At 41.2% G+C, this 14,769-nt stretch overlaps 1 protein-coding gene across 1 annotated transcript in view; it reads left to right on the top strand.

Annotated features, from left to right (window-relative positions):
- The window catches only part of khdrbs3 (KH domain containing, RNA binding, signal transduction associated 3), a 264,289-nt gene that overhangs the window by 150,609 nt on the left and 98,911 nt on the right, over positions 1 to 14,769 (top strand). Inside the window, exons 4-6 of the mRNA XM_060911501.1 lie at positions 532 to 678; positions 5,101 to 5,240; positions 13,647 to 13,824. Coding sequence (XP_060767484.1) covers positions 532 to 678; positions 5,101 to 5,240; positions 13,647 to 13,824 — 465 coding nt within the window. The remainder of the gene's footprint in view (positions 1 to 531; positions 679 to 5,100; positions 5,241 to 13,646; positions 13,825 to 14,769) is intronic.

The following is a 14,769-nucleotide window of genomic DNA, read 5'->3' as shown; positions in this document are numbered from 1 at the left end:
ATGATGTTGCTATCAAGATGCAGACCTTGAATGGGACCAGTAAATGGTTTCAATTGCATGATCATTGCCTTGCACTTGTCTGGGTGTGGTACCAAAAGATTCCTGTCACACCATTTCTTGAGTTTGGCTAGGGCCTTGTTTAGTGTGTTTGTTAATACATCGATCGTTTCTGCAACACAGAATATTGTGTCATCTGCATACAAGTAGGTTTCCGCAGCCACTTGCCACTCAAGTAACTAAACACAGTGACACAGAATCAAGATTCAACTTCCATGTATGTAGTTATGCTTGATCGGATAGCTTTCACATGCTATGCTAGCTTTCACACGCTAAGTTAGCTCACTGAGCAGATTAGCCATCACTAAGTTGATTAGCTTTCACTCACTATATTAGCTTTCAATCACGATGTTAGATTTCACTCGCTAATTTAGTTTTTACTCGCTAGGCTAGCTGTCAGCTCTTAGGTTAGCTTTCACTTGCCAGATTAGCTTTCCGCTCTCCGTTAAGTTTGGTGTTTGCTTCTTTTCTCAGGAGGAGGAGTTGCGAAAGAGTGGCGAGGCCAAATATCATCACCTGAACGAAGACCTGCACGTCCTCATCGAGGTGTTTGCTCCACCTGCTGAGGCCTATGCCCGCATGGGCCATGCTCTTGAAGAGATCAAAAAATTCCTCATTCCGGTCAGTAGGTTTGTTTGTTTGTTTGTATGTGTGTGTGTGTGTGTGTGTGTGTGTGTGTGTGTGGTAATTATGAACTGACACACTGCAAAACTAGCAAAGAATACTTTCCACGTGTGATTATGTGAACAATAATGGATTAATATGTGAAAAACACATGAAAGTACAACTCAAGTAAGCACACGATGTGACAAACGTGATAATCATGTGAAAGTAAAATAATTGCAAAAAAAAATCAGTGTTCTTCTTTCTTTTTGAGAACCTTCCCCCAAATTAACAACTTAAAAAGAGCTGCACTTGTCTGAATACATAATGATGAGAGAAATTACATGAGAAATTGGAAGCAGTTTAGTTTCAAAGCCGTGTGTAACGTTCAGGTTTCTGTCTGATTAAGTGCGTTTAGTGTAATTAGGAGTCTCACTTAACCTCGCCGTTTGATATTATACATGTTTAGCGTTAGTAATGAGACACCCTGTTCAGGTTTGCTGAGCTCCGTACATGGACTAATTGAAGCCCTATATTTCATTTACGGTTCATGTTTTGCAGCATGTTTTTTATTCATGACTTGTGGATGCAGTGTTTGTTTACTCCTGGGTAATTAGTCATATTTTGAGAACTAGTTGTGTTTGCTAACCAGTGAGTTCTGTAAATATCCATAGTGTGTTGAGTCACTCTATTCTGACATCATTGCTCAAACTCGTTTTGGGTCAGTGCACTGTCGGTTTTATTGTCACTGCACAAAAGTGCACAGTACAACAAAAAGCTTTTCACACACCAGCCTTATGGTCAGAGCTGAAAGTGGGACATTTTGAAATAAAAGCCATTTCAAAAGTCATGAAAGGAAAAATAAAACAAAAAAACAGTTTTATACCAACAAGGGGTTGGTGCTGGAGCTGGTTTCAGAACTGATGTTAGTGTCAGATGCAGTACCAGGGTCCAAGGCAGTGCTGCTGTCAGAAGCAAGTGTGAGAAGGTTCTGGTGTTGATGGAGGAGATGGTTCTGGTGTCAGAAGTGGTGCTGGAGTCTGAGAATGTGATGATGTCAGAGAAAACATGGTGGTGACAGAAACAATACTGTTGTCAGAGATGGTTCTGGTGTTAGAAGTGGTGCTGGTGACAGACGTGGTTCTGTGTCAGAGGTGGTTCTGCTGTCAGAGGTCATGCTGGTGTCAGCTGGTATTGGTGTCAGAGAAGCTACTGGTGTCAGAGGTGGTGCTGGTGTCAGAAATGGTTCTGTGTCAGAGGTGGTTCTGATGTCAGAGGTACTGCTGGCATCAGAGAAGGTACTGTTGTCAGAGATGGTGCTGCTATCAGGGGTGGTCCTGGTGTTAGAGGTCATGCTGGTGTCAGCTGGTGTTGGTGTCAGAGAAGCTACTGGTGTGAGAGGTGGTGCTGGTGACAGACATGGTTCTGTGTCGGAGGTGGTTCTGCTGTCAGAGGTCATGCTGGTGTCAGTTGGTATTGGTGTCAGAGGTGGTGCTGGTGTCAGAAATGGTTCTGTGTCAGAGGTGGTTCTGGTGTCAGAAATTGTTCTGTGTCAGAGGTGGTTCTGATGTCAGAGGTACTGCTGGTATCAGAGAACGTACTGTTGTCAGAGAAAGTGCTACTATCCTGGTGTTCTGGTGTTAGAGGTCATGCTGGTGTCAACTGATGTTGGTGTCAGAGAAGCTACTGTTGTCAGAGGTGGTGCTGGTGTCAGGTAGTGCTAGTCTCATAGGTGGTGCTGGTGTCAGAGAAGTTTCTGGTGTTCGAGCTGGCACTAATGTTGGAACTGCTGTTGGTGTCAGATCTGGTGCTGGTGCCATTGCTGTTGTCAAATCTGGTCCTAGTGTTGGAACCAGCAACAGTGCGGGTGATATTACTGGTACTCATGCTAGAGACAGTGCTGGTGTTGGAGTCAGTGCTAATGATGGGACTGATATTGGAGCCAGTGCTGGTATCAAAGCTGTAAGAGTCAAAGCTGATTATGGTGCTTGAACTGGTGCTGGTTTTGGAGTCAGTACTGTCTCAGAGCCAGTGCTGGTGCTGGCACCTTTACTAGTGCTGTTGTGAAAGCTGGTTTTGTTTTTGGAGGCAGTGAAAGTGCTGTTGTTTGTGTCATGATCTGTTAACAGTGTTGGCGTAAGGGCTGGTGTTAGTGCTGGTGTCAGGACCAGTGATGTGATACTGGTGTTAGATCCAGTGCTAGTGTTTATGTCCCAGCTGGTGCCAGTGTCCAAGCTGGTGCTGGTATTGGTGGTGGAGGTATTGTTAGTATCAGAGCTGCTGTTGGTATCAGAGCTGGTGCTGATGGTGGAGCTGCTGTTGGTAACAGAGCTGGTGTTGGTGGTGGAGTTGCTGTTGGTATCAGAGATAGTGCTGATAATGGTGCTGCTGCTGGTGTTGGTGCTGGAGCTACTGTTGTATCTTAGCTCGTGCTGATGCTGGAACTGCTGTTGGTATCAGAGCTGGTGCTGGTGGTGGAGCTACAGTTGGTATTAGACCTGATGCTGATGTTGGAGCTACAGTTGGTATTAGACCTGATGTTGGTGGTGGAGCTACAGTTGGTATTAGACCTGGTGCTGATGGTAGAGCTATTGTTGGCATCAGAGCTGGTGCTGGTGGTGGAGATGCTATTGGTATCAGAGCTGGTGCTGGTGGTGGAGCTACAGTTGGTATTAGGCCTGGTTCTGGTGGTAGAGCTATTGTTGGTATCAGAGCTGGTGCTGGTGATGCTGTTGGTATCAGAGCTGGTGTTGGTGGTGGAGCTATTGTTGGTATCAGAGATGGTGCTGGTCATGGTGCTGCTGCTGGTGTTGGTGCTGGAGCTACTGTTGTATCAGAGCTGGTGCTGATGCTGGAACTGCTGTTGGTATTGGAGCTGGTGCTGGTGGAGGAGCTACAGTTGGTATTAGACCTGGTGCCAGTAATGGTGCTGGTGCTGGAGCTGCTGTTGGTATATGTGCTGCTGTTGGTTTTGGAGATGGTGCGAGCATAGGATTCAGTATTAGACAAGATACTGTACTGGTGTCAGAGCTGGACTTAACGGTGGATGTCTGGTGCTGACATTGGAGCCAGTGCTGGTGTCAAAGCTGACATAGCACTTTCCTCTGACAGGAAGCATAATCCTCAGTTGATTATAGAGGAGAGCTGGCTTTTTGGTGGGAATTGGCCAAGAGCAACTTAGGGAGAAAATTAGGGTAAAAATGGAGCCAGTGGTGCTTGCCAAGAACTGCTGAGTTAAAAAAAAAATAGGATAATTTCAAATTCAGCACACATACCTAACACAAATACACCATGTCTCTTTTGCACAGCACCACATTTATATACCCTGTCCCAAATGGAGCTTGCAGCTAATCTGGTTCTCGATGATGAGCTGAGTGTTGTTCTCTGTGAACTAATTCAGTGCAGATCAGTGCAAGGGGCTGAGTTTCATCCACAGCATAATACTTCACATCTAAAAACATCATATAGAAATCTGTCATCTGGATTCAGTGCTGTTCTATGAGAGCCAAACATTACAATGTTCACTCTCAACTGATTTATACACACCTCTTTCCTGTTTCTTCATCACTCAGACTGTTTCGACACAGCTCAGTCATGGACCTTCTTAGCTTGGTTTTGCCATCTTTGTCAGTGTGCCACTCTAAGCATTATTTCCTGTTTGTTTCTCTGGTTTAGTTCTTGTGCTTTCTGCATGTGTTTTGGCTCGTCCTGGTCTGGTTTGTCTGGTATTGCTCTGCTTGCCCGATTTTTTTGCCTGCCACAAAAGAACGCTTGCTCTGAGATTCATGTGTTTCTGATTTGTGGTACAATTGCATAAAATTCTCAACCACACACACATCCAAGCACGGAATTATCACCACTGTATTGAGGGAGATAAGAGTGAAAGACTGAATTATAATGCACTATGTTTTCCATGTCACATTATATGATGAAGATCCTCTTATGATAGACCTGTGATTAAAGAAAATTACCATTTTCTGGCCACACCGTCAATCAGTGCGATCTGGAAATCTGCTCATGCAGAACACGTGCTTTCATAAACACGCATATTCTGAAAAGTGAACTCGAGGGGATGATGATATTTGTCTGTCTATTAGTCCTGTGAGTTTGCCGTCATTGTCTTGGTGAATTGTCCGCAAGCATCACAGCAGCGCTCACACTTAGCCGTTAATTGAAAATTCCTCACACTGCCAGAACTTTATCATCTTCCAGTCCTTCCTGTTTGGTCACAGTGATACTAAATCAGCCACTGATAATGCTAACACGTCACATTATGGCTTCTGAGACCACCATCTCAACTCACTACCACATAATTCTTTTAGAATGTTTGATTTGATTATGATCCAATTCTGACAGCAGGCAGAAAATTGCACAGTTTAAGCGGCTAAGGAAGCTTGTGTGTGTGTGTATGTGTGTGTGTGTGTATGTGTGTGCGCACAGGATTATAACGATGAGATCAGACAAGCTCAGCTGCAGGAGTTGACGTTTCTGAATGGTGGCTCTGAGGATGCCAAGGTGCCCGCTGTGAGAGGGAAATCCAGCTCGAGGGCCCGCGGCACACCTGCGCCCGGCTCACACAGGTACACTGTGGGATGATGGTAGATGTGTGTGTTGGGATGAGAGAAGTGTGTGCCTCTACTTTTGATATAATGTGCATTTTATGTCATTAAAGAGCCAATCTGTATAAGACAGGCTGTCTATATGACTGACAGGTATAGAGACCACACCTCCTTCAGTGTGACTGACAGGTGAAGCTGACATTAATTCCAAACAGTTTTTAGTGATGGTAGTGAACAGAAATTAGCTTTGTGGAGTGCGACCGAGGCCACACCTTCAGTGTGACCAACAGGTACAGAGGCCACACCGCCTTCACGGAACTGACAGGTATAGAGGCCACACCTCCTTTACTGAGACTGACTGGTACAGAGACCACACCTTCAGTGTGACTGACAGATACAGAGGCCACATCTCCTTCACTGAGACTGACAGGTATAGAGGCCACACCTCCTTTACTGAGACTGACAGGTATAGAGGCCATGCCTCCTTTACTGAGACTGGCAGATACAGAGGCCACACCTTCTTCAGTGTGACTGACAGGTACAGAGGCCACACCTCCTTCACTGAGACTGACAGGTATAGAGGCCACATCTCCTTTGCTGAGACTGACAGGTATAGAGGCCACATCTCCTTTACTGAGACTTGCAGATACAGAGGCCACACCTCCTTCACTGTGACTGACAGGTACAGAGGCCACACCTCTTTCACTGAGACTGGCAGATACAGAGGCCACACCTTCTTCAATGTGACTGACAGGTACAGAGGCCACGCCTCCTTCACTGAGACTGACAGGTATAGAGGCCACGCCTTCTTTAGTGGGTCCAACAGGTACAGAGGCCACACCTCCTACAGTGTGAATTAGAGGTACAGAGGCCACACCTCCTTCACTGAGACTGACATGTACAGAGGCCACAACTTTTTCATTGAGACTGGCAGGTACAGAGACCACGCCTCTTTCAGTGTGAATGAGAGGTACAGAGGCCACGCCTCCTTCAGTGTGAATGAGAGGTACAGAGGCCACACCTCTTTTCACTAAACTGATGCACAATACACCAAAATAATATAAAGAAAAGAAGCAACTTTTCCCCTCATTATAGTTTATAATTAAAGTATTGAGCAATTTTAAATTCAGTCTAATAAGAAAAGATTATACTCATTATTAAGTCTCTGCACTCCACTTATGCGAGTTTCACATATTTTCCTTTCATTTATTTATTATTCAGGTTATTTAGTTATTTAATTCTCTCATCATACATTAATGAGCACTAAATGCATCTAAAAACAATTCACATGAATATTAATCACATTTTTGCTCTTCGTTAATCCAGGGCCAGTATAAATAAGGTGTTTTTCTTTTTTAACACCCAACAGATAAATACAGAAACACGTCCGGCGTGAGGATTATAATTAGATTGATTTAAGTTCAGCAGTTAGCATGAACCGTGGCTAATTTTAGAGCTCACTAAGGAGCATCACTCGGGGTGTGTATGTTTACACACATAACAGCATGAGGTGATTAATAAACACTCATATGGCTCAGCTAAAGGTGCAATTTCACACTGAGGTATACACACACACACACACACACACACTGTTGTGGCCTCTGTATTAAAGGGAACACTTTTAAGGGGCTTCATTTGTTTTGTTTTGTTTTCGCTCAGCTGATGGTCAGAAACTCAACCTGGAGATTTGATCAATAAACAATAAGAGATTGTGTCTCTCTTATCTGCATTCCTGCTGCTCAAGAAATGGGGTTAAATATCCCGTCTCACAGCTGGACCTGATCACCAATCGGTACACACAGCGAGAAAACATGTCGTGACTGACAGCTGAAAGATTTCTCAACTAAAACGTTTAAATAGTTTCCTGACTGATAAATCATCAGGACTTAAAAATATATATTTTTTTCCTTTGTGAAAGTAATCAGGCTGAAACAAGGTGAAAAAAAACGCCATGTATTTTTTAAAATGTATTTTATTTATGTATTCATAAAAGTGTTTGCATGATAAAATTTGGAATATAAACTGAACTGGGAAACGTGACAGAATGCAATGAGATTAGCAGAAGTCTTTCTCACATCTACATGAAAGACATCAGTAACGGGTTTTTGAGTGCTTTTCACCAATATAAGCTCTTATAGGCCCAAGCGTGGGGCTGCCACGAGTGTGTTATTACTGAAATACCAGATATATTACCAAAGGACAATGGCGTATTAGGGACATTATAAGAAAAAGAAAAAAAATGTATGGGGGTGGTCTCCTGAGAAAACTAACATTCAGAATTTCAAAGATTAAAATCACACATGTATGGGGGGGACCAACAACACTCAGATGTTCTCCAAGATTATAAAGTCATAAATTTCTGAGGAAAAAAATCCCTCAGAAATTCTAAGATTAAAAAGTAAAAACTTTCAACATTAAAACATCACAAATTGAGTTTGTTTGTTTTTTTCTCAGAATTTTAAAAGACTTTTTAATCTCATAATTTCTGAGCTTTTTTCTCATCAATTTATGCCTTTGTAATCTTGAAATTTCTGAGGTTTTGTTTTTTTTCATAAATGTGAGACTTCATAATCTTGGAATTTCGGATTTTTTTAATCTTGGAATTTCTGAGGTCTTTTTTTTCCTTCTTGCAAATTTGTGGTTTCTTAATCTTGGAATTTCTGACTTTTTAATCTCATAATTTCTGAGTTTTTTTCTCATCAATTTATGCCTTTGTAATCTTGAAATTTCTGAGGTTTTGGTTTTTTTCATAAATGTGAGACTTCATAATCTTGGAATTTCTGATTTTTTTAATCTTGGAATTTCTGAGGTCTTTTTTTCCTTCTTGCAAATTTGTGGTTTCTTAATCTTGGAATTTCTGACTTTTTAATCTCAGAATTTCTGAGTTTTTTTTCTTGTCAATTTATGCCTTTGTAATCTTGAAATTTCTGAGGTTTTGTTTTTTTTTCATAAATGTGAGACTTCATAATCTTGGAATTTCTGAGGTCTTTTTTTTTCCTTCATGCAAATTTGTGGCTTCTTAATCTTGGGATTTCTGACTTTTTAATCTCAGAATTTCTGAGGGTTTTTTTTTTTCTCATCAATTTGTGCCTTTGTAAGCTTGGAATTTCTGACTTCTTCATCCTGGAATTTCTGACTTTGTAATCTCAGAATTTCAGATTTTTTTTCTTGTAAATTTATGACTTTATAATCTCGGAGAACATCCTTTTTTTCTCAAATACATTGAAATATATTACTTTAATCTTGGGAATTATTTTCTCAGAATATTACCCCCATCTCACCTCCATTTTTAATTTGTTTGTTTGTTTATCTACAATGGGCCTAATACTCTGTCATACCAAAGTGATGTAGAAATGACTTTAAAATGTGAGAATGTTGCTTCTCATTGAAGAACATGCACATGAGATACACACATTTTAGTTCATGTGTAGTTTTTGGAAATATATATAAAGTAGTAAATATCCAAATTAATCTCGGGATGGGTTTTCCCAGGCTGCTACAGGTTTATGATGGTTAACAGGAGTTTATGGAGTCGCGATGGTTTGTAGGTTTGAAAACCTCGGTGATATTTTAAGTGATAAACACTGATAGAGATGAAGTGCTCCATACAGTACAGAAGTGTAAAGACACCAACCTTCATCTGTCTGTAAATCACTGTTTTACTTTGTTTTACTTTACTTTTTTTTTTTTTATATCCAGCTACCAAAATGTATGAGCAATAAAAACTATCATTAACTTGTGGCTTTCAGATTCTCTTGTTTATCAGTGTGAACGAAACAAAGTGCTGTATACTGTACTTAAGAGTGAAGTCGTTTACCTTCTTGAATAAAATATGGATATTATTTTTCCTTGAGGGATATTTTCCGCCCATACAGTTAACTCTGATCATGAGTCTTGGCTTCTGTTCATCTCTTTACCATGGTGAGAGTTTGATGTTGCAGATAGACAGTCCTATTCGCCTCCTACTCACCTCCTACAGAATCAGCCTCCACTGCTGCAACAGCAGAGTTTCTTCACACCAAAGCTAATGTCATTGCAGATATAAAACTGATTAACTTTGATTTTTAGGATCGCTGGCATTTCTGCAAACAAACATATAAATACATACATACATGCATACATAAGAAATATTTCCGTGTGCTTTTCTCAAGCTTCTGTTTTCAGTCTTGAGCATTTCACACTTCTTTAGCTCAGTGTAATTAGTCAGATGATTTTGTATTCACTCTCTGCTCTCCAGTGATGTGATTCTTACACATTTTATTTTTCTTTTATGTACAACCCCAGTTGCAAAAAAAGTTAGGATGCTGAGTAAGCTGTAAATAAAAACAGAAAGTGAAGATTTTCAAATCATGGAAACGCTATATTTCATTGAAACTAATACAAAGACAACATATCAGATGTTGAAACTGAGAAATGTTATTGTTTTTTGAAAAATATATGCTCACTTTGAATTTGATGTCAACAACACGTTTCAGAAAAGTTGGGACGGGGCAACAAAAGACTGAAAAAGTTGCATAATGCTTAAAAAAATGAGGTTAATTGGCAATAGGTCAGTAAGATGACTGGGTATAAACAGAGCATCCCAGAGAGGCGGGGTCTCTCAGAAGTAAAGATGGGGAGGGGTTCACCGCTCTGTGAAAGACTGCATGGGCAAACAGTGGAACAATTTAAGAATAACAAAACATTCTCAATGTAAAACTGCAAAGAATTTGTGGATCACATCATCTATGGTCCATAAAATCATTAACAGATTCAGAGAATCTGGAGAAATCTCTGTATGCAAGAGACAAGGCTGAAAACTGACTTTGGATGCCTGGGATCTTCAGGTCCTCAGGTGAGACTGCATTAAAAGCAGACACGTGTCTGGAGTGGAAATCACTGTATGTGCTCAGGAACACTTCAGAACACCATCATCTGTGAAAACAGTTCATTGCTTCATCCACAAATGCAAGTTAAAACCAGATATAAACAATATCCAGAAACACCGCCGCCTTCTCTGGGACCGAGCTCTTTTACGATGGACTGAGGTGAAGCGGAAAACTGTCCTGAGGTCTGATGAATCAAAAGTAGAAATTCTTTTTCAAAATCATGGACACCACGTCCTCCAGGCTAAAGAGGAGAGGGACCATCTGGCTTATCAGTGTACAGTTCAAAAGCCAGCATCTGTGATGGTATGAGGGGGCATTAGTGCACATGACATGGGTAGCTTGTACAGTGCCTTGCAAAAGTATTCATACCCCTTGAACTTTTTCACATTTTTCCACCTTACAACCACGAACTTAAAAGTTTTTATTGAGATTTTATGTGATAGACCAACGCAGAGTAGCACATAATTGTGAAGTGAAATGAAAATGATAAATGGTCTTCAAAATTTTAAACAAATAAAAATCTGAAAAATGTGGTGTACATTAGTATTCAGCCCCCTGTACTCTGATACCTCTAAATATAATCCAGTGCAATCAATTGCCTTCAGAAGTCATCTAATTAGTTAATAGAGTCCTACTGTGTGTAATTTACTCTCAGCATAAATACACTTGTTCTGTGAAGGCCTCAGTGGTTTGTTAGAGAACACTGAAGAACAAACAGCATCATGAAGACCAAAGAACTCACCAGACAGGTCAGGGATAAAGTTCTGGAGAAGTTTAAAGCAGGGTTAGGTTATAAAAAAATATCCCAAGCTCTGAACATCTCAAGAAGCACTGTTCAATCCATCATTCAAAAATGGAAAAAGTATGGCACAACTGCAAACCTACCAAGACATGGCCATACACCTAAACTGACAGAGCAAGCAAGGAGAGCACTGGTCAGAGAAGCAGCCAAGAGGCCCATGATCACTCTGGACGAGCTGCAGAAATCCACAGCTCAGGTGGGAGAATCTGTGCACAGGACAACTATAAGTCGTACACTCCACAAATCTGGCCTTTTTGGAAGAGTGGCAAGAAGAAAGCCATTGTTGAAAGACAGGCATAAGAAATGTAGGGGACACAGCAAACATGTGGAAGAAGGTGCTTTGGTCAGATGAGACCAAAGTTGAACTTTTTGGCCGAAATGCAAAGTGCTATGTGTGGCGGAAAACTAACACTGCTCATCACCCTGCACACACCATCCCCACTGTGAAACATGGTGGTGGCAGCATCATGCTATGGGGATGCTTTTCTTCAGCAGGGACAGGGAAGCTGGTCAGAGTTGATGGGAAGATGGATGGAGCTAAATACAGGGCAATCCTGGAAGAACACCTGTTGGAGGCAGCAAAAGACTTGAGACTGGGAAGGAGATTCACCTTCCAGCAAGACAATGACCCTAAACATACAGCCAGAGCTACAATAGAATGGTTTAGATCAAAGAATATTCATGTGTTAGAATGGCCCAGTCAAAGTCCAGACCTAAATCCCATTGAGCATCTGTGGCAAGACTTGAAAATTGCTGTTCACAGACGCTCTCCATCCGATCTGGCTGAGCTTGAGCTATTTTGCAAAGAAGAATGGGCAAAAATGTCAGTGTCTAGATGTGCAAAGCTGGTAGAGACATACTACCACAAAAGACTTGCAGCTGTAATTGCAGCAAAAAGTGGCTCTACAAAGTATTGACGCAGGGGTGCTGAATACTAATGCACATCACATTTTTCAGATTTTTATTTGTTTAAAATTTTGAAGACCATTTATCATTTTCGTTTCACTTCACAATTATGTGCTACTCTGTGTTGGTCTATCACATAAAATCTCAATAAAAAACTTTTAAGTTCATGGTTGTAAGGTGGAAAAATGTGAAAAAGTTCAAGGGGTATGAATACTTTTGCAAGGCACTGTACATCTGGGAAGGCATCATTAATGCTGAATGATATTTGCACGTTTCAGAGCAATATGCTGCCATCCAGACAAAATCTTTTTTCAGGGAAGGCCTTCCTTCTTTCAGCAAGACAATGCCAAACTGCTTTCTGCACATATTAAAACTGTATGGATCTGTAGTAAAAGAGTTCAGGTGCTAAACTGGCCTGCCTGCAGTCCAGACCTGTCTCCCATTTAAAACATTTGTTGCATTATGAAGTGCAAAATATGACAAAGTAGACCCAAACTGTTGAGCAACTGAAATTGTATATCAGACAAGAATAGGACAAAATTTCTCTTTCAAAACTACAGCAACTGGTCTCCTCAGTTCCCAAATGTTTACAGAGTATTGTTAAAAGTAGAGGTGATGCAGCACAATGGTAAACATGCTCCTGTTCCAGCTTTTCTGAAACATGTTTCTGACATCAAATTCAAAATGAGCATATATTTTTCAATAAACAATACAATTTTTCAGCTTCGTCATTTGATATGTTGTCTTTCTACTATTTTCAATGAAATATAAGGTTTCCATGATTTGCAAATTAGCACATTAGTGGGGCAGCATAGCTAACCTATTGTGCATTTTGTGAATACAAGCACCAAATTTGGCACAAATGTACATTGACATATGGCGAACATTTTCAGATATTGAGCCACTCGGAATTCTCTCTTCATGTCCGCCATATTGGAATTCAAAATGGCCGCCATTTGAAATCTTCATTTTCAATTATCAGTGGGTCTAATGCTGCTTTTAACTTGATTCTGGTGTCTAAATGTATGTTTTGGGGGGCAAGGAATCCAATGATAACAATCTGCATTGTGTATCTTTTAGCAATGAGCCGCCATGTTGGATTTCAAAATGGCTGCCATTTAAAATCTACATTTGCGATTACCTTTGGGTTTAATAGCGCTATTGACTTGATTCTTGTGTCTAAATGTATGATTGGGGGGGGGGCAAGGAATCCAATGGTAACAAGCTGACTATTTCACACAATCTTCAAAGTAACCATGGTAACCATGCTGGCTAAAGCTATTACAGATGTTTGATAGTTGGAGAAATTGGCGCTTCGACCAGCCTTTGATCAGCACTACCAACAGCAGCTGCTGTCCATGGTGCTGATGATCATGAATATGAATATGCGATGCAGATTGTTACCATTGGATTCCTTGCCCCCCAAAACATACATTTAGACACCAGAATCGAGTCAATAGCAGCATTAGACCCAAAGATAATCGAAAATGTAGATTTCAAATGGTGGCCATTTTGAATTCCAATATGGCGGACATGAAGGGAGAATTCCGAGTGGCTCAATATCTGAAAATGTTCGCCATATATCAATGTACATTTGTGCCAAATTTGATGCTTGTATCACAAAATGCACAATCCTTTTGAATATTCGAGCTAAACCGCCCCACTACATTGATTTTATTTACAGTTTACACAGCATCCCAACTTTTTTGGAATTGGGGTTGTAAACACACACACATGTATGTGTGTGTGTGTGTGTGTGTATAGACATAAACGAGACACTGCGCCTGGCTGAATTATAACAGCATTAATATTTTTTCCAGTGTTTATTTCTGTTGTTTGTGGTGTTTGCAGGAGTAGAGGAGGTGTTCCTCCCCCCCAGGCTGCAGTTCCTCGTGGGGCAGCACCCAGAGGAGCTCCACCGAGCCGCCTTCCGTCCAATAGGGGGAGAGCACAGAGAGGGCGTGGTGCTCCACCCCCTGTGGGATATAGACCACCGCCCCCTGTAGTGCAGGACTCATATGGAGAATACGTGAGCAAATTATTTTTTTTTATACCTCATGCTGCTGATGATCTGTTCTACCTTTATTTACACACCTGACAGTGTTCAGAAAAGGGCTTATTGATGAGTAAACGAGGAATAAACAGTGTGTTCGACTTTGTATTGTCAGTTTCAAAAGTTTGAAAGAATCCCTTGACTGGTGTGTGAACAGGATATTCTTTGAGAAAGAGTTTAGTTTCATACAGTGTTCCCTCAAATAGACAGAGGTGGATGTGAGAGTGCACTGGGCACCTGAGCTTTAGAAAATGCTGACTCAGCAGTCTGATGAAGGTTGTTCATAAAAGTTTTCAGTCATCTGGGTTGTGAAATGTGTCGTCTCATCAAGCCAAGGCTACTGGAGCTGTGTTATAAATCACAAGGAGTTTTCTCAGATGGATACAAAGCACCAATCTCCAACACAGAGCTCAGCAGTTGAAGGTTAAAGGTCTGGGATTTCTTGTTGTGATAAGTTTCCTTGGGAAATTGATCCAAACTTGGCATTCTGGGGTTTTTCTTCAACCTTGTGCATGAGAGTTCCTCTAAGATGATGTAGTCCTAATAAAATAATGAAATCTTTCATGGAGAGATATTTCATGGCCACTATTTAAAGGGTTGTTACAGACTAAAAGAAAACAATGGATTATTGAGAAGGTCAACTGACATCAATTTAGTGATTGGTAATTCCCGTCCAGGGTGGCGCTATGGTGCAGTAGGTCGTGTTGCTGCCTCACAGCTCCAGAGTTCCTGGTTCAATTCCCAGAGCTCGGGTTCCTGTATCATGCTCAGGTACCGGTACCTCGAGTCGGATGTATTCCTACCTTGTGCCCAGTGTGCCTGGGATACTTTCTGGAGCCAACACAACCCTGACCAGGACAGCCGCTTATTAAAGATGAATGAAAGAATGAATTCCTACTCACTATCTAATTCATGCAACAG

Source organism: Neoarius graeffei, chromosome 2, assembly GCF_027579695.1.
Source record: "Neoarius graeffei isolate fNeoGra1 chromosome 2, fNeoGra1.pri, whole genome shotgun sequence".
NCBI lineage: Eukaryota > Metazoa > Chordata > Actinopteri > Siluriformes > Ariidae > Neoarius > Neoarius graeffei.
The sequence above is the reverse complement of the archived record's forward strand: the minus strand, read 5'-3'. Positions and strand labels throughout refer to the sequence as shown.